Genomic DNA, 21,458 nt, shown 5'->3' with positions numbered 1-21,458 from the left:
GGATCTGAACCGGCAAAACCCTGCACCTCCACAGCAGAGCACAGGAACTTAACCACTCGGCCACAGGGCTGGCCCTGAGAAAAATATTTTTAATAAAGCATAAACAAAGTATACTCAAGTCTAATATTAGAATAAAAATAAGATTTCAGAATTAGAAACCACGATATCCAAAAAGATGCTGGAAGGGAAGAGTCTCATGTTTCAGGAGAAATGTAACCCCAGGGGGACTGTTTTGAAAATAACTTCCAGTGCAAAGTCTCTGGTTGCTCTTCTCTTCTGACTTCGGACCCCTTTACCGCAGGAGTGAGGCAGTAGGAAAAATGCAATGCCGCGGCCATGAACGTCTAGTAAAGACACACTACATCTTTATAAGTATTACTTTTTTCCAAACAGTTTTCTAAATTAAGACAGTCACAGACAGACCTAATTTGAGTCTGGATAATTTGTCACCTTGAAGGAAGAAAGGAAGAAGAGCCAGGTAAGAGAAGAAAGCAGGACCAAAGGTAAACCAGAAAGTTCAGAGGAACAGAACCAGGGAAAAAAGCTCACTGAGGTATTTTAATACATCAATAACCGAATCAATTTATGTCTTCTGGTTGACTTGAAAGGAAATCAACAACTTTCTATAATTAAAAAGGGAGAAAGAATTATTAGGAAAAAAGTAAAACTTTATATGTCGTGACAAATCATCCCCATCTTCTGGAGATTCTGGAAAACACAATGAGAGATCATGTGCAAGAACTGTTGCACTGTGTTCCCTCATATCTGAACTTCAAACAAATTCCACAGGCTCACTGGAAGAGCACGGAGAGGAAACACTGTTTCTAGATAGGAGTACTAATTGGCTTTTGCTAAAATTTATGGCTGCTTATTTTATTTCCAAACAGTAACCACAGCATTTAAGGATGTAGAAAGTATGAATTTTGAAAGCAAATAAGAAAATAAAAACAGGTGAATCTTGAAAAACATACTCTGTACAGTATACTTGCACTTCTTTATATTTTAACTGTTATTGAATATAATACACAAAAAGTTAAAAAACTGTAATGATTTTTAGGAGTCTGTGATGTTTTTATAGGGTATAGATGGTGTTTTAGATCGAGTGGGCTGCCAAGAAGAAATCAACCAAAATCATGCTGATTCCAACCCTGACAACTAGCAGTCTCAAGAAAGCATTGATAAGTGGAAAAGAAAAGGGGAAGTAGAAAAGGCTCAAATCAAAACACTAAACCTAGAAAGTTTTGTTAAAACTAACAAAGTACCATTATGAAGCAATAACAGTTTGGTATAGGAGCTGAGCCATATAAATGATAAAAATTTGTCACGCATCTATAATACATTATGCTTTTCTTCTAATTAAGTTTGTCAAAAGTGAAGCAACAAAGTATTGTTATTAGAGCAACATTCTTGGACATGGAGATAAACTCATTATGCAGAACCTGACATTTTAACACCACTGCTTCAAAAAGGGTACTGTCTGTGGATCTGATGGCCCATTATTGAACAGACAGACCATTCTCTTGTTCTGAGGCCTCCCTTAATTGCTTTACAACACTGGTTCTCAAACCTGACCTTGCATCAGAATCATCTGGAGGGTTTGCTAAAACACAGATTGCTGGGCCTCAACTCCAGAATTTCTAATTCAGTCAGTCTAGGCTGAAGCCCAATAACTTGCATTTCTTTTTTCTTTTCTTTTTTTTTTTGAGGAAGTTTTGCCCTGAGCTAACTACTGCCAGTCCTCCTCTTTTTACTGAGGAAGACTGGCCCTGAGCTAACATCCATGCCCATCTTCCTCTACCTTATATGTGGGACGCCTACCACAGCATGGCGTGCCAAGCGATGTCATGTCCGCACCCAGGATTCGAACAGGTGAACCCCGGGCTGCCGAGAAGCGCAATGTGCAAGCTTAACCGCTGCGCCACCGGGCCGGCCCCATAACTTGCATTTCTAACAAGTTTCCGGGTGACAACAATGCTGCAGGTCTGGGGACCACACTTTGAAAACCAATGTGCCTAGAAAAAGCTTCTTTGACCGAAGAAACATATTAACGAAGGTGATTTAACAGTTCAAATTTTGCCTTTCAAAGTCTATTTTCACGGAGTCTAAAAAAACCCTCAACTTTAAACCCCACAGATATCATGACTCATAATGTAAATCCGTAAAGTGAGAGGGTAGAACAGCCCTCTCCTTGAACAGTTTCCCAGACCACAAAGGGCCACGAGGGCCCATCACCGAGGCTTGTCTCAGGGAAGGTGGCGGTGCCAGGACGCAGGACTTTCAGTGCTAAAACTGGGATAGCTCCAGGCGAAACCTGATGGCTGGTCAGAGAACTGAAGAAGACACTTTCAAGTAAGTAAATGCAGAAGTGGGTAGCTTGTATTTTAGAACTCCAATTTACTCATCCTTCTCCTTTATTGCCACAAAATATTTAAGGGTCTGATTCACTGATAAATTAAATCAAAGGAAATTAGCATACAATTCTGAAAATAGCTTAATATTTGCCTAGATCTCCTTACTGAAAGGATGATGTATCACGAAGAAAATACACATAAGAAAGGGGTTTAAAAAAATCTTACAGAATAGATTTCATATATTCCTTTCCGTCCTTCATCACATTCACGGCGCACCCAATGTCTATTGAGGTAGGCACAAATTCCATTCAGCACTTTGCTGGAAAATCGATAATCTTCCCACTGCTGAGTGTAGAACTTCAGTACACTCTCATCCATCAAATCTTCTCCGTCCTAAAAGCAAGTTACCAAAGCTTTAAGATGGCTACTCGCCACATGATAAAGACAAAACTGAACTAAAACAAATCTATTACATTAAAATTCATTGATGTGTATTCTAGATGGATTCTTTATTCTGTATACAAAACACACTCATTACGAATTCTCACAAGAATATAGCTCGTGAGGATTAGACTAAAGAGAGACTTTAATAAAAATTCTTTCAACTCAAACTGGAACTTTTTTCATGGTATTAAAAATGCATATATGCTCACAAAAAGAACCTGAACTTTCAGAATTTAAGGGTAATTCCTTTTTATTAACAAATAAGAAATTTACCTCAAAATCATCCTTATTTTTGATATTTTCTCTCTGTTAAAAAATTAATGAAAATGTCCTATTAACAATTTAGATTGTGGGGCCAATACTATCAGATCCTTAATGCATCCTCTTCCTTCATTAAATTTACTTAAAATTATAAAAATTTGAAGTTTTGTGGTAATCGGTTGCATTTTTGTAAAAATAAATAAGTGTAATGGCACAGTATTTCTTCTTTAACAAGACCTCAAGAGAAAAAAGTGCATTTACCACAACAATTTTTACTGAGATTTCCACAACTTAAACCACAAATTTTTATTTGAAGGGAACTAACGACGTTTTTCCCATATTAATGACGTCTACAAAGTAGGCACCCTTTGACAACTGCCCATGAGGAAACTGCAGGATGGGAACCAGGCAGCAGCAGGAAAGACTAAAGCTGCTGCCCGGATGGAGGCAGGTGCTCCTCCCTCCTGGTGCTCAGGGCCTGGCGAGCCCGGCACGCTTCTGCCTCTGCGTCTTCAACTGCAGCCTAAGAAGCCTCAACAGAACTGAAGCGCGATCAACACGCAAGAGATCCACAAGCCATATGAAAACCTGATTATCTTGATTCAACCAAATCTTTGTTCATTTAACTTTCAATAATAAGAAATGAACTATGAAGCGTACAGCTCAGCTATTCCAGATTATAGTATATGACCTTTTTTAAAATGCAAAAATATCAATGATAGCATGGCTATCAATACTTTGACACAACACAATATACAGTTCCTCACTATAATACTAAAGAATAATGAATTCCAATGCTCACTTTACAAAGTACTGTGAATAAAATATGAAGGACACAGTGGCTTCAGCAAGACATTCTGTTTAGGGGACGTGAGAATGATACTATCTTAGTGACAATTTGTGGTCAAGTGACTGCACTCTGTTAGACTGATTTTAAGTTTCCAAATACCCTGTAAAACATATTAAGAAAAACAATTTTGGAGCATGTTGGAATTTTTGCCTGTTATCTGTATAAATCAAAAATCTCTGAAATATATACACAGCGCAAATTTCCCAGGGTAGAGAGTATAGATGTCTTCACTCACTCTATATAATATGTGTTGCACCAGGTGAAGGAGCCCTTGCCCATCCTGTGGCTGAATGGAAGGCATCACTCTGCCTTTGCTACAGAGGATGGAGACTGAGGAAGAAAAACGCAGAAGATGAAGGGGAAAAACTCCATCGCTGCCCAAGAGAAAGGCTCAGAGCAGGAGGAACCCACATTCGAAGGCAATGGATGTTCGTAGTGAAACCCATCCTAGCCAAGGGCACAATTTCATCATAGTTCTGAAATACACTACATGACCATGTGTACAAGGCAAGATTATATCAGAAAAATATGATTACCAACGGCTGGATAACCTTATGATCATTTACACATTTTGATACAGAACAGCACACTATGTTCAAAATACAATATAGGTAATTTGAATTCATAATAATATGCTTTAAATTAAAAGGTTCACTCATTTCTAACAACCAAATACAAAATGGTTAGTAATTTAAGGAAAGTACTGTTAGGATGTGAGGTTATCAAAAACTTCTAACTTAACAAATAAAAACCAGAATACGGTTTATGGAGGTTTCATCCTCATAAGAGGCTAAAGACTAAGCAAAGAGCAAAACCTATTCACGCATGTGGCAATGTCAACATGAACAAATGACAGTGAAAGACTGAGCATTTAAGTTAGAATCATTATTTTACTACTTTTTTTACATCCTATTATAAACGCTCAGGATACGTATAAAATGTCTTACCTTAAGAAGATTTGTCAAGTAATTCTTCAAAAATTCTTTAAGTCGTTTGTATAATTCCAAGCCAACAAACTGAGCTCCCCCAGGTGTCTGTCCCTTCTTTGATTTAGAAGGAGGGACGCCAGCCCCTCGCGCTTGGTTTGACTGGTGAACACTTGTGCAGTAGTTATAAACGTGACTTGGAGAAAAGTTAAGGAAATCAATGTGCGTTATCAAAGTCAACAGTGACTGATACAAACATATTTTCTTATAAAATATTTCAGGATCAATGTTTCCAATGTATCAGCAAAACCTGTTAAAACTACAGTGGAAAAAAGATCCCATTCACATACCAATAAAGCTCAACGTCAACCAGCCCCATTCACAAGCTCGTCCGCAGGCCTGGAGAGCAGCCAGCCCGAGGAGGATGGAACATTCTGCAGGAAGGTCGTCAAGAAAACACTGGCTCTTCTAGATCATCTAACGCGTTTACCTTGTGGAAAATTATCCTGAGAGTGTATCAGAAGGCATGAAAAGAATTGGGAACTGGTGCAAAGGAAAGGTTGCAAATGAAAAGAAAAAAGCAATTACCTATTTTAGGAAAAACCAAAAGCTGTAACCATAGTCTATTACGATGCTTAGCTATGAGTATTTCCAAAGCACTCGTTATAAATATCAAAACAACCAAGTTTTATTTTTAAAAATTATTTATAAATGGATTTAAACAAAGCTACACTTTGAGCATGAAGTACAAAAAGCAGAAGAAATGGCAGTGCCAGAGACCAAGGCCTCTTGCTACAATGGAAAGTCACAGATGTCTAAAACTGATCAATCACAAAAGCACAGAGCACAGGCGCTACTGACAAGGACAGAGATGTGTAACGAACAGAAGAAACGGCTAAGGACTAACGTCTGAAACAGCTGCCTCTGGGGAGGGGGCGGTACAGAGAAAGGGGAAACGGGCCAACAAGGCAGAGAACCACTCTATTTTGTTATAAACTTTAATACTATTTCAGTTTACCTGCATTTATTTCACTTTGATAAAATTAAGAGAAAGACTGATTCAGACAAAGATCAATAAAATATTCTGGTGTATTTAAGAAGTTACTATACAAAGATATTTCAAGTCAGTGGGTAAAAACAGATTATTCAATAAATGGCATTATGGCAAGAGGTGATTTAAAAAAATATTCCATATTCCAAAATATATTACAAATGGACTAAGAATAAAATTTACAAACTGAAACCATAAAACCAAGAAAATACATATGAACATTTCCCTGATCTCATGCTGGAGAAGGCCTTTCTAAGCAAGTCATATAAATATTTAATCTGAAATTCTGAAAATATTTTAGTAAAAAATCTTTGACAAAGAGTTACTATCTTTAATAAACTATGGTAATTTAAAAACAATATGAAAAAACTAATCTCTATAGAAACACGGCCAAAGTATTCCAACAGAAAATGCAAAGGCTAAAGGAAGCGCATATTAGTACCCAAAAACCTAAAAAAAAATCCTCAACCTCAGTAGTAATGAAAGAACTATGCCTTAAAACAATGAATCACCTTAAGTATTTCTAACAAATGTAGAGAGAATCGCAGATCACAATACACAGCGAACTCTTGTAAACTCAGGATCCAGCTTGGACAAATCTTACTGTATTCCCACACTTGTCTCATTCCATCCCAATCTTCCCCTCAACTTTTTACAAAATGAAACAGTGTGCTTTATAACTGACATGCTATGTACGCCTCCCTAGTCCCACTCCTCCTTTTTCCTAGGGGCAAATATCTCCATGACTTGGTGTATATCATTCCTGTGACTATGTTTATATTTTACTGTGTAACTACATACCAAGTTATTTTGCATGTTTTCAAATTTTAGATTACACAAATTGTAATCACCATTGTAACTGTAATTATAGTAGGTTGTACATTTGCTTCTGTCATTTGATCTGATAACATTTGAGACAGCTACAGCTGTATGTAATGTGCTGTATAATAGAGATTTAGAATAATTTATCCATTCTCTCGTTGATATGCCCTGCTAGTGATCATTTTGGTGGGTCCCAATTTTTGGCATGATTCTACTCTATTTTTCTTTTAAATCTGATCTTTACATTGAGGTTTCTAATCCACCTGGAGTAAACTTGTATATAATATGAAGAAGAGTAATTTTCTATTTCTCTTCATAGATTATGAATGGTTCACAGACAACATAGTAAATGGTCTATCCTTTCCCCACTATATGTATTGCTACTTCTAGAAAACTGTCCACGTCAGTGAAGTTTTCAAGTATACTGCCCAGTTGTCTTCTCTTTAGGAAAAAAAAAAAAAATCCCTGCTTAATTGTCCCCTTATTTATTTTAAATATTTTTTATGATTAATTTTGCCAGAGGCTTGTCTATTAGTCTTTTTAAAGAATCAGCATAGGATTTATTAATTTTCACCACTATCTTTCTGGGTTTTTTTGCTGAGGAAGATCTGCCCTGAGGTAACATCTGTGCCAGTCCTCCTCTGTTTCTTTGCATGTGGGACGCCTCCACAGCACAGTTGGTGAGTAGAGTTAGTCCGCACCAGGGATCCAAACCCACAAACCTGAGCGCCGAAGCGGAGTGTGCACAACTTTAGCCACTCGGCCCTGGGGCTGGGCCCTATTTGTGTTCTTTTTAATTTGCTTCTTTCTTCACATTTGTTCTCTTTCTATAAATGCTTGTTTTGATTGATTAGTTTGTAATTTCTCCTCTTTGTTCTTCTTAACATAAGTATTTAAAACTACAGATTTTCTGCTCCACACCACTTAGGCTGCATCACCTAAGTGTAATATGTATTTTCCTTATTCAGTTATATTTTCTTTTTTCCATTATTAGTTCTCTTAAGAATAATTTAGAATTTTTAAGATTTACAAAGTATTTTTTTAACTTAATAAATCCCTTAATTTCATTTTAAAATTAATCAATGTTATCCTTTTGATACAGTTTCTTTAAAATGTGATAAGGATTTGTAGCTGAATATGTGATTTTTTTTCCCTGAGGAAGATTTGCCCTGAGGCAACATGTGTTGCCAATCTTCTTCTTTTTGTGTGTGAGACACTGCCACAGCACAGGCACTGACAGATGAGTGGTGTAGGTCCCCATCTGGGAACCGCACCCAGGCCACCTAAGTGGAGCACACCGAACTTAACCACTAGGCCACTGGGGCTGGTCCTCTGGTGATTTTCTTTACATGTGCTTGAAAAGAATGTCCATTCTCTAACTGTTAGATACAGGGACCCTTTAGAGCAAACTGATCAATTCTGTTGTTTGAATCTTCTATACTGTTAGCGATTTGTCTGTTTATTAATTACTGAGAAATTTTTATTGAAATTGCCCGAATTACGGCTTTGTCAATTTCTCTTAAATTCTCTAAAATATTTCATATATTTTGAGGCCCTGTTAACAGTTATGCAAATTTGGAATTATATTCCTGGGGAATTGTTCTTTTGATCATTAGGAAGTAACCGTGTTTATTCCTAACAATAGTGCCTTTGAAATCTATCACATATGATGTTAACATGGTTATTCCTCTTTTGATTAGAATTTACTTTAAATACCTATACTCCACCTCTTTACTTTCAACTTTATGTCTCCTTTTTGGTGTGCCTACTGTAAACCATCACAGCAAAATTCATTAAAAAAAAATTGAGTCTGATAGGCAAGTTTGGGTTTAAGATTATATTGTTTTATATTGCTATTTGGATTAATTTCTACCATCTTATTTTGCATTTTCTATTTTAGTTCTTTTTCTCCATGCTTCTTTTCTCCCCTTCTTTTAGATCAATAATTTCCTTGTTCCACTGTAGCTCTTTTATTATGTTGGAGTTATACATTTTATTTGTATTCTTGCAATAGTTACCTTCAAATTTGACATGCATATTTTGCCTTTCACCAATTATGGTAAATTCTCAGGTAATCTCCTCTCTAAACATTTCTGATCTCCTTTCTATTTTCTTCCAGTTTTTCTACTACATGTATGCTGAATATTTTCATGTCACCTCCCATATCAATTTATATCTTCAGTTATTTTCCATCATTTTACCTTTGTTAAACTTTCTAATTTTTCTTGATCTACCATTTGGCTAAGTGATTCTCTTTCAGCTGTGTCAAATTTGCTGTTTAATGATTTCATTTTACATTTGTAGAATTTCCCTGTTTCTTTTTAAAATGTCTTTTCTTTCAGTGTTTTGCTCCTTTATATTTCTGTTGCTTTTATGTCACTTACTGTTTCTGACAAACTTAAGAGATGTTCTCTAACGAGACCTTTGTGTTAAGTTCCTGAGGCTCTAATTCTGCAGTTTGTTCTATGTGCTGACTTGTTCTGGTGGACTCTCCCCTCCGCTTTGTAACTTTTTTTATAACCACTCATTTTCAGAGGAGCTTTCACATTAATTTCCCAGCTTGGGGAAATCTCCCAACAAGCTGGCAATACAAACTAAAACCCCAAACACACCCAAGGTGACAAATTCTCATGACAGACTTTCCCCACTCCTCTCACATCCAGAACTCAGCTCAAACCACTGTCCTAGTTGCGTCCCTGGGAGAGTGGGTCGATTGTGTCCCAGTTCGCCTTATCACTAAAGACTCCCATGGAAATGGCAGCTCCACCCCTCTCCTTGCACAGGCACAAGGCTGCCTCCTTTTCTGTGTGGCCTCTGTCTTCCAGCCCACCCTTCATACCCAAATCCACAAGCTGCCACACAGAGGCTCATAATTTTTACCTAGCATCCAGTTCTAGGTGTTTGGTTCGAGAGAATTTTTTAGGTTATCTAGTTCACCTGACTAGTTACTTGGCAATATATTAATCTCCAGCTATTAAATTAACAAAGGTCTTTAAAAAAAAACAATTAAACTCATAATAGCCAAAATGCAGGAAAATGGGAGCTTCTATCCGTTAGGGGACAGAGTGTACACTGTTACAATTTTTCTGGAATAAAATACGGAAATATTCAAAAGCCTTAAAGTGCATTCTTTTTGATACAGCAATTATACTCATAAGCATTTATCACAGAGAAATTATCATGGAAATACACAAATACTTAGCTAGCAAACTATCACAGCAATGCTCACAATGGCAAAGAACTTGTAACAATCTATTCATCAAACACAGGGAATTACTAAACACATTGCTTGAGGCATCTGAGGACACAGTATGCAGCTTTTAAGAACGTCATAGAATATAGAGTGGTTATAAAAACTGCAATATATTTACCAAATTTCATCTAAGACACCAATTATAATACGTATCATTACTCTAAGTACCATCAAGAAAAGAAAATGCTGAGGTAGCCCAGTGGCGTAGTGGTTAAGTTCACGCGCTTTGCTTTGGCTGTCCAGGGTTAGCGCGTTTCCTTTGGCAGTCCAGGGTTCGTGGGTTCCGATGCTGAGTGCAGACTGCTCATCAAGCCAAGCTGTGGCGGCATCCCACATACAAAATAGAGGAAGACTGGCACAGGTGTTAGCTCAGGGACAATCTTTCTCAAGCAAAAAAAAAATACTAATAATAAAGAAAAGCAAATCCTGCCAATTAAAATATGACATGATGTATTCTTAGATGGAATTTTTCTATTTTCTAAGTGATTAGCAGTTTAGACTTAAAAAGATCTATCATGACACTCTCATAAGTAGATAAAGGAAAGTTAAATCAATTGGTTAAGACATTCCTAAAAGGTTTTACATAGTCTCACTTCTGAATCTTTATGACTCCCGTCCTGTCCTCTGGACCACTAAGTGTGTGAGCACTGCCTAAGAGGAGTCCACAGCTGATGACAGGATTTTCTTCTAACCTGCTCCCAACCATTTTGTAAGTTTTCATCCTGAGCTTGGTTGATATCAAAAGGTTTTTTCTTTTGGGGTAGATTCTTCAAACGGTCCTTAAATGGTTTGCTGACAGAAAGAATATGGGGGCAGTCAAGTTTGCACAGGTGCAGTAATGACAACCATGCCCTGACACCTGACGAACTAATGTACTCTGCCACTCACTTGAGGATGCACTCAGCCCGAGAATCAATTAACTGTGGTACGTTCATAGACCGATACGGAGAAACGATAAAAAGACATGAATAATGAAGAGAGTAACTGAGAAAATAGCATTTTAGTATGGTCCTTTTTAGACATGTAGATAAAAGCTTACGTATCTGTCCAGAAATTAATAGCCACTACTTCTAGAGAGCAGGGCTGGGGGCATTTTTAAAAACTTTTTAACCAGAGTTCTTTCTTCTTCACCAAGTATTTTTTGTAGACGAAAGGCCAGTGCACAGAACACACTCTCTTCCCACCATTACTTCCTCCCAACCTCAGCTCCTCAAAGAGGACCCTGACAGAATGCAAGGAACCCGGGCCTCACAGAAAAGACCAAAGGCATGATTTTAATGGAAGGGAAACCTCTTAAAAGCCATTTTAAAGTTTCTACCCAGAGCTTAACTCCAGTCATTCCCAAATTAGCATCACCCTCACCGTTACCCAAGCAGGCATGGAAAGCATTAAGACAGTAGTGGCTAGAGATCTTAGAGGTTAGAAGATTTCCTGCTTTACAAAATTTAGGTTTTCTTCTATCAACCTATGCCTAAGTTAGATGAAATAATGCACAGGAACTTATAGCAAGAGTGCTGTGATCCACCCCTCCTCAGCCACAGCAGCAACCACCTTTAACTGTGTCCCGACTTTATTCATTGTTCAGGCGGACGTGCATGTGTCTCGCCCATTGTTCAGGTGGATGTGCATGTATCTTGAAATCATATGCCTGAACTGTTCTTTGACTAGTCAACTTTGCATAAGTTACTGACTTCGGCTGACAGAAAATACACCTCATTTCCACCCCTACCTCCGCTCTGCCCTCATCTCAATCTTCATGTCACTGTGGAGCCTGTATTAGTTGCTGCTGAAACTTTCAGTTACACTTAAACTTTGGTTCCGCTGCTAAAACCAAAGTAACCACATTTCTGGCAGATAGTAACTATAAGCTGGAAAAAATATAAAAGCAACTGTCTGAAAGCACCAAAGCAAGGCTTATACTGAAGGTATCCTAGTCTTAAAAGAAGGGAACAGCAAAATCCAATATTGCTGACATAAAAAGAAACAGGGAAATGAGACATTCTCAAGAGGAGAGAGAATCAACAGAGACCAACCTGGAGATAACCCAAATGTGGAATTAGGAGACAGAGTTTAAAGCAATTATTAGAGCTATACTCAAAGATACAAGGGAAAATATGCTAATAAATGAAAACTGCAGTAAAAACAACAGAAACTATGAAAAAACCGAAATAAAAAATTCTGGAACTAAAATACATTATTATCTAGAATAAATTCTTTATTGGATGGGCTTGACAGCAAAATGGAGATAAGAGTCATGAAGACAGACCAACAAAAATGATCAATTCTGAAGAAGAGGGAGAGGAGAAAAAAGAAAAACCTACTGAAAACCAAAGGGGAGAAAAGGGAGAAAAAGTCTTGGAAACAGACAGGGAAAAGTTACTCGTAACATACAGGGAAAGAATTCAAATAAGCACTAACTTTCCACGAGAAACTATAAAGGCCAGAAGACAGCAGAATAATATCTTTAAATGTTGGAGGAAAAAAACCCCAACAATTCAAAATTCTTTATCCGGTGAAAATATTCTTGAGAAATAAAGGGGAAATAAAGGTATTTTCAGATAAACTAAAACTAAGGGACTTTACATAGTACAGACATGCATTTTAGGGGAAAGGAACTGACACTAGATTCCACCAATCTTGGGTCTTCAGAAAGGAAGGAAGAGCACCAGAAACAGTAAATAGCTGGGTAAATATAAAAGACTATGTTTCTCAATTCTTTAACATACAAAGGGTGGTTTAAAATCAAAAGCTAGAATATTGTGCTGTGGGTTTTACAACACACGTAGCTGTAACCTGAAGGAGGGGGAGGGGACAGTAAACGGAGCTCTACAGCTACAAGGCTTCCACATTTTCTGTGACCTCACACAATATTACTTTAAGTAGCATGCTAAAATAGAAAAAAAGGATGTACACTGCGATCCCTAGAGCAGTAACACACACACAGACACATGGCACAGAAGCCCAGCTAAAAAGCCAACAAGTACGTTAAAAAACAATTCTGGAAAATTTCAAATAATCCAAAAGAAGGGAGGAAAGCAGGAGTGAAGAAGTTTTTTTAATTTAGTTTTTTTGTTTTTAAAGATTGGCACCTGCGCTAACATCTGTTGCTGCTTTCTTTTTTCTTCTTCTCCTCCCCAAAGCCCCCTAGTACATAGTTGTATATTCTAGTTGTAGGTCCTTCTGCTTGTGCTATGTGGGACACTGCCTCAGCATGGCTTGATGAGTGGTGGCAGGTCCGCGCCCAGGATCCAAACCGGTAAAACTCCAGGCCACCGAAGTAGAGTGCGTGAACTTAACCACTTGGCCACGGGGCCGGCCCCAGAAATTTTTTTAAGGGGCAGAAAAAAATGATAAAATCGTAGGCCTAAAATCAACCTGTTAACACTTATAATAAATGTTAATAGACTAAAATCGGCAAACAAAAGGCAGAGAGGATCAGAAGAGACAAAATACCAAGACCACTCTATATGCTGTTACAAGAGACAATGTAAATATGAAGACAGGTTGAAAATAAATGGAGAGAAAAAGATCATCATGCAAACACTAAGCATAAGAAGGCTGAAAAGGATATAACAATGCCAGATAAAACGGACTTCAAGAAAACAAAATACTACCAAAGAGGGGCATTTCATAATACTAAAAGGGTCACTTTACTAAAAAGACAATCTATAAATGTAACAGAGCTTCAAAATACATCAAGTAAAATTTAACAGAATTAAAGGGAGAAGGAGATAATTCCACAATCATGAGATTTTAACATTTTTCTCTCAGCAACTAGACCAAGAGGACAGAAAGAAATCAACTGTGACATAGATGACCCAATAACGCCATCAATCACTTCACCTAATTCTAGATATTGGTAAACTGTCTCTCTGGAAGAAAAAAAGAAAGAAGCCCTGATGTGTAGCCTTTGCAGCTATCAGGATACAATGCTCCCACCCTGGCCGATTTCAAGCTCCCAACATTACATTCTGAACAGGGAGCTGAGGAGAGAGGTACAAAATCATCTCCTACAAGCTGATATAATCCTGCTCCAGTGCACCACTTTCTGCACCCAACAAATGCACATTCTTTCCAACAGCACATGGTACGCTCACCAAATAGGCTACTCAAATGGCCCTCAACAGACTTGAAAGGACTGAAATCACAGAGTTTGTTCTCTGACCAAAATGGAATTCAACTAGAAATCCGTAACAATGAGCTACCCTGGAAAACTCCAAATATTTCTAATTAAACAACACATTTCTATAAAATCCAAGGGTCAAAGAAGAAATAACAAGGAAAATTATGTTTTGAACTAAATGATAATGAAAATACAACATACTAAAATTTGTGAAATGAAGCTAAAAATCCTCACAAATAAATTTATACCTTTAAATACTTACATTAGAAAAGGCAGGAGGACGATATTATTAGGATGGCGATACTCCCCAAATTGACCTACAGATTCAATGCAACCCCTATCAGAATCCCAGGTGACTTCTTTGTAGGAAGTGACAAGCTAATTCTAAAATTCATACGGAATTGCAAGTGACCCAAAACAATCTTGGAAAAAAAAAATTGGAGAATTTATACTTCATAATTTCAAATCTTACAAAACTACAGTAATCAGGACAGTGAGGAGTGGCATAGGATAGACATATAGTTCAATGGAACAGAACTGAGAATCCAGAAATAAACCCATGCGTCTACGGACAACTGATTTTTGACCAAAGTGCCAAGACCATTCGATGGGGAAAAAATGGTCTTTCAACAAATGGTGCTCGGACAACTAGACAGCCACATGCAAACGAATGAAGTTGGACCTCCTAGCTCATACTATATATAAAAATTAACTCAAAATGGATCCAAGACCCAAATGTAAGAGCCAAAACTATGAAACTCTTATAAGAAAATATAAGAGTAAATTTCAGGATCTTGGATTTGGCAAGGGATTTTTAGATATTCACCAAAGGAATAAGCAACCAAAGAAAAAAATAACTGAATTAGACTTTATTAAAATTTAGAACTTTTGCGTGTCAAAGAATACAATTAAGAAAATAAAGAACTCTTACAACTCAATAATAAAAATTCAACCCAATTAAAAAATGGGCAAAGGATCTGAAGAGACATTTCTCTAAGGAAGGTATAAACATCATCAACAGACACATCATTAGTCAAAAGGGAAATACAAATCAAAGCCACAATGAGACACCACTTCACACCCAATAGGATGTTTAGAATCAAAAAATCAAATAGTAAGTATTGGTCAGGATGTGAAGAAAGTAGCAACTGCTGGTGGGCAAGTGAAATGGTACAGCCACTTTGGGAAACAGTCTGGCAGTGCTGCAAATGCATAAACATAGAGCTACCATCTTACCCAGAAATTCCACTCCTAGGTAACTACCCAAGAGAAATGAAAACACACATTCATACAAAAACTTGCTCACAAATGTTTAGAGTAGCACTATTCACAAGAGTGAAAAGGTGGAAACAACACACTGGCCATCAATTGACAAATGGATAAACAAAATATGGTGTGCCCATAGTGGAATGTTATTTGGCCACAAAAATCAATGAAACAATGCTATAAGATGGATGAAGCTTGAAAATATTATGGTAAGTGGAAAATTCCAGTCACAAAACATCACGTGTATTAGTCTACTCAGGCTGCCATAACAAAATACCACACACTGAGTGGCTTACACAACAGAAATTTATTTTCCCACAGTTCTGGAGGCCAGAAGTCCAAGATCAAGGTGCCATCAGGGTTGGTTTCTGGTGAGGACTCTCTTCATAGTATCTCTTCCTCTTCCTATAAGGACACCAATCCTATAGGATTAGGGACCCATCTTATGACTTTGTTAAATCTTAATTATTGCCCCAAAGGCCTCATCTCCAAATACTACAAAATTGGGGCGAGGGCTTCAACATATGAATTTTGGGTGCATAAAGTTCAGTCTGTAACACCATATATTATATGATTCCATTTATATGAAATGTTCAGAATAGACAAATCTGTGGAGATAGAAAGTAGACTAGTAAGGGGTGGAGGGAATAAGGGGGTGATAGCCAAAGGATACAGGGTTTCTTTTGGAGATGAAGAAAATGTTCTAAAATTGAATGTAGTGATGGTTGAACATATCTGTGAATATACTAAAACCATTGAAATGTACACTTTAAATGGATGAATCGTATGGCATGTGAATTATATCTCAATAAAACTGTTATTTTAAAAAGTCAATGTAATCTCAATTGTAATCCCTGCAGTTTTTAGCACAGAAACTGACAAGATGAAAATAAAATTTAGAGAGAAAGGCAAAGCACCTAGAATAGTCAAAATAACCTTGCGGGAGGGAGAGGAGAGGAGAACAAAGTTGGATGACTCATACTACCTGACTTCAAGAGTTTTCATAATGCCACAATAATTCAGAAATCACAAAAAACAAAAACACCAACCAATATCCCAAATGAACACAGATATAAAAATACTTCACAAAATATACACAAATCAAACTACTAATTTCTTCAGGATGGATGTAGGTCAATGATGATTCTAAAAATAGAACTATATGTTTATATATTGTCATTTAATTTTCACAAAGGCATCAAATAAACCCATTCGAGAAACATATTTTCAACAAATGATGCTGGAATAATTGGAGAGCCACACAGAGGAAAATTAACCTCAAGTCCTATCTCACACCATACACAAAAGTTAATTCAAGATGATCATACACCTCAAGGTAAAAGCCGGAACCACAAAGCTTCAAGAGGAAAATACAGTATCCTTGTTATCTAAGCAAAGGTTTCTTGTAAGTCACAGAAGACAGCTATAAAAGAAAAATCTAACAAATAAATTAGGTTTCCTCAAAATAAAAAATATCTGCTCACCCAAAGGCACCATTAAGAAAAAGAATAGCAAGCCTCAGATTGGGAGAAAATATTAGGAAAACATTATCTGACAAAACACTAGTATCCTAAATATATAAAGAACTCCTACAACAGAATAAGAAGTACATTAATCCAAAAATGGGGGGGGGGGCAAAAGATTCAGATACTTTAAAAAGATGGCATACAAATGGTCAACTAGCACATGAAAAGGGACTCAGCATCATTAATCATTAGGGAAATGCAATAAAATCACCAGACCCCCACAAGAATGGCTAAAATTAAAAAGACTGACATACTATGTATGGGAAAAATTGTGGAACCACCAGATCTTTTCTCAAACATTGCTCATATGAGTTCAAAATGGTACAGCCACTTTGGAAAAACAGCTTGTCAATTTCTTAAAGTTAAACACACTATTACCATACAATCCAGCAATCTCATTGCTATGTATTTACCTAAGAGAGATGAAAACATTATGCCCACAAAAAGATCTGCACTTGGATGTTCATAGTAGCTTTATTCATTATAGCCAAAAACTGGAAACAGTCTAGGTATCTATCATTAGAAGAATGAATAAAGAAACTGTGATATTCGTACAATGGAATATTACTCCACAATAAAAACGGACACACTATTGATACTCACAATAATATGGACAAATCTCAAAAACATCCTGAGTTCAAGCAGCGTTACACGAAGGAGTAAATACTCTATACTTTCCTTTAGACCAAGTTCTAGCACAGACCAAACTAAACTATGGTGGTTGCCTTGAGGGAAGCCAAGTTTAACCGGGAAGCATAAAGCAATTTTGTGTGGTGATGATAATGTTCTATATCTTGGTAGGGCTTTGTGTAACACAGGCAAATAAGCTAGACAAAATTTATCTAATGGAAACTATAAACAAATATCAAACTTTGATGATGTACATGCTTAAGTATTTAGGCAGAAGTGTATTGATGTCTACAACTTACTGTGAAATGTATCAGATAAGATGGATGGATGGCTAGAGGGATTCAGAACAAATAAATATGTGATTAAGCAAGTACAGTAAACTGTTAATTGTAGAATATGAGTCTTCACGATAAAATTCTTTTAACTTTTCTGTATGTGAGATTTTTTGTAATAAAAGGTTGAAAACTCCAAGACAAATAAAATACAACTTTCAAAACAAAACATACAAACATTTGAACCTCTGATGTCATCAGCCAAAGACAATTAGAAATGCTTTATTACCTAAAATCAAAAGCAAAGATACAAAACCAGTCATTTATGAAACCACTGAACAAATGCTTGAGTCCTTTCATTAAGACACATATAACCGATGCTCTTGGCTAATGATGTGTGATAGGCTAATCGTGTATGGTCAGAGTCTAGCTATTTCAATATTTGAAGCTGCTAAATTATATTGATCTTCCTGAACTGTGCCTCTTCCTAGGATAGCTTAGGGCTCTTGACATGCCCTATACGTCACTCGTGGTAATTTAAGGCTAGGTTTCACTCTTTACACCCATGGTCTTAATTTTGGCAACAATCACAACACTCTCCGGTCTTCTAGCTCCTAGACCTGTTCTCTAGACCTACTGGGCAATACCAGTCCATGAACTTCACCCTTCTCTCTTAAATTCAGTCCACAAATTCTTGGATATCTCTTAGTTCTTTGTGCACAGAAATTTTATGATTTTTTTCCCCTGGTAGTGATCTTTCTTTTCATTATTTTGGGCACTAGAGATTTAGCATCTTCAGTTTGGGGAAATTATTTTATATTCTCACTCTATAACAATATTATAAATTTTTTAAAATCTCCTGCTTTTTCTCTAGGACTCCTAACAATCGGGTCTTAGGCGTCCCGGGGTACCTGTCGGTCTCCAAGCTTCTTGCCCTTTTATTTTACTTCGAACTGTTCTTCCAGCTCTTCTATCACGCTTATTTTTAAACTCTGAGGCACCATGCCAAATGTGACTTTCATCACAGCATCCTGTTCCTAATCTACTGCTGTAACAAGAAGCTTCTCATATCTGACAATGTAAATTTTTAAAATATTTTCTTTTGCTCCCTGCATTATCAGTTTCTTCCTGTTCCCTTTTATTTTGTTTGTTCTGTTCTTTCATACAACTATTGATCCTTAGTACTCATAATGACATGGCACTAAAAAACCAACTGGAAACACCATTGGCCTGTATGTGACTGGTGGGCCACAGTTTTGGGCGACTCACTGGGAGCTGGCCATTTCATTGCCATATCCTTTCACGTCAATAAAGGAATTTATTTTTCAGGGCTGTTTAGTTTTTCCAGAGAAGAACTGGTCTGCTTCCAGCATCACCACCAGTATTTTGATATGGAATTGGGGACCCATCACTCTAAATGCTAACTTTTTTTTTTTTCCAGATTGGCACCTGAGCTAACGTCTGTTGCCAATCTCTTTTTCTTCTTCTTCATCTCCTTCTTCTCCCCAAAGCCCCCCAGTACACAGCTGTCGATTCTAGTTGCAGGTCCTTCTAGTTGTGTTATGTGGGATGCCACCTCAGCATGGCCTGATGAGCAGTGCTAGGTCCACGCCCAGGAGCTGAACCGGCGAAACTCTTGGCTGCTGAAGTACAGCGTGTGAACTTAACCACTCAGCCACGGGGCCAGCCCCTCTAAATGTTAACTTTCTATCATAGCAACTGTTGATAGTTCCTATTTATGCCAACCTGTGCAAGGCCTCCTGTCCTCAAATTTCTGAGATGGTCCCATACAGTGTATTCTAAATACAAGCAACAAGTCTTCTGCCTGGGCCATAGGCTCTTGGCTGCCAAGTGCCCTGTACTTGGGAGGAGGAGATGACAGACTTTTGATTTCACAGATTTTGACTCTCTCTCTCATCTCCCAAGTACTGCCCAGTCTCGCACCTCCCACTTCTGCCAAACTGGAGCCTTCAGATCCCAAGCTTCTCTGGTCCCGCAGGGCCAGTGGCTCTCTTGCCAGCATCCTCTGAGTACCTTCTAAATGGAGGCTTCGTATACCTTGGTAATCAGAACCCTGCCATCTACTTTTCAACTTCCAAAAAACATTGCTGAATTCTCATCTATGATGTCTGTTCTTTATCTTCATGATTTAAAAAGTATTATACTATAATTTTAGTGATGTCACAAACGGGAAAGTCAAACATAAAATTCCATGTTTTAACCAGAAGCCCAGTAATTTGGTCCTTTTGTTTTCTATTTCTATCACCACCACCTAGTTTAAAACTTACACAATGTCATACTTGGATTACTACTAAGACCAAGTTGGTCTCTCTATGCCTTTGATTCCTTTCCTGTGTTAATCTCATTTGGTGTCCAGATTAATCTTCCTAAAACTTGTTTACATCAAGTCATTAGTTCTCAAGTCATATATCCATCTCTGTGGACCTACAACATCTTTTTTATTTAAACAAGTGCAAACTCAGCTGGTATTCAAGGTATCCAACCTAGTTAAACTAACCAGCTCATCTAGTCATTCTTATATTATCTACTCAAGCTAGCCAACACCATGTCCTCTAAAAGTGCTACTTCCCACTTTCACTTTCATCTTTCTCCCTCCAGCAAAACTCTCAAGACTTTCATCCCTTTTTTCCTCCTTACCTATACTCATCCTTGGAGGTCCACATAAATTCTACTATTCAGGAAATTTTCCAACCTTGGCGGTGTAAAATCTTTCTCCCTCCTCTGCAATATGAGCTATCCGCACTACCCACCATATCCTTCCTAATTAACGAAAGGAGACTGTCAGAATCTCCCATCGTAACTATTCCATCAAACACGGACATGTATGGATCCTCCACTTCATTTATGAGGTATTTGAGATAACTTATAAGAATACCTAGGGGCCAGCCCAGTGATGTAGTGGTTGGGTTCGCAAGTTCAGATCCCAGACACAGACCTAGCACCACTCGTCAAGCCACGATGTGGTGGCGTCCCACACAAAATAGAGGAAGATAGGCAGAGATGTTAGCTGAGGGCCAATCTTCCTCAAGCAAAAAGAGGAGGACTGGCAACAGATATTGCTCAGGGACAATCATCCTCACACACACAAATATAATAATAATAATACCTAAAATGTAACAGAAAAATAAAAAATATAAGCCAGAATAAATATCTACAGAACAATAAAATAGGATACAAAATTACAACATCCAAGGCATAATCCTAAAATTTACCTAAGCAAATTGACCTATGAATTATTAGAAATAAACATATTACACATTTGGAGGGCTAGCTGCCAAACTAGTTTTGGTTTCAGAGTATTTATCTTCAGCATTTCTAACAGCATTTAGGTAACAGAACCAACTGTTAAGGCAATTCCTATTTCTGACTAAAGTGCAAATATTATCAAAGTAATCAAAGAAGAATGAATTTTCCTACTGTCTCTAACAAAGATGCTTATTTCCAGATCACAGAGGAACAATTACAAGTGGTTAGCTAGAAGCTAAAAATGATACGATGCCAGGAGACCATTTCCGTCCACTCACAGAGATGTTTCAGAGCAAGTTCTCCATAGGGATCAATTACCAGGGAACCATCTGTATAGAAAACAAAAACCCTACAGACACGTTTACTTACCATTGGGAAACTGTAAATGTTAAAGGTTATTTTTAAGTTACATATAA

At 37.4% G+C, this 21,458-nt stretch overlaps 1 protein-coding gene across 4 annotated transcripts in view; it reads right to left on the bottom strand.

Annotated features, from left to right (window-relative positions):
- CUL1 (cullin 1) overlaps positions 1-21,458 on the bottom strand; it is a 113,665-nt gene that overhangs the window by 41,187 nt on the left and 51,020 nt on the right. For all 4 annotated transcript variants that reach the window (XM_070515282.1, XM_070515284.1, XM_070515281.1 and 1 more), the window contains exons 3-4: positions 4,854-5,028; positions 2,577-2,744 (exon numbers count right to left, since the gene is read on the bottom strand). In XM_070515282.1, coding sequence (XP_070371383.1) covers positions 2,577-2,744; positions 4,854-5,028 — 343 coding nt within the window. The remainder of the gene's footprint in view (positions 1-2,576; positions 2,745-4,853; positions 5,029-21,458) is intronic.

Source organism: Equus asinus, chromosome 1, assembly GCF_041296235.1.
Source record: "Equus asinus isolate D_3611 breed Donkey chromosome 1, EquAss-T2T_v2, whole genome shotgun sequence".
Classification (NCBI taxonomy): Eukaryota; Metazoa; Chordata; class Mammalia; order Perissodactyla; family Equidae; genus Equus; species Equus asinus.
Note: the sequence above shows the minus strand (reverse complement) of the source record. Positions and strands in the feature narration are given on the sequence as shown.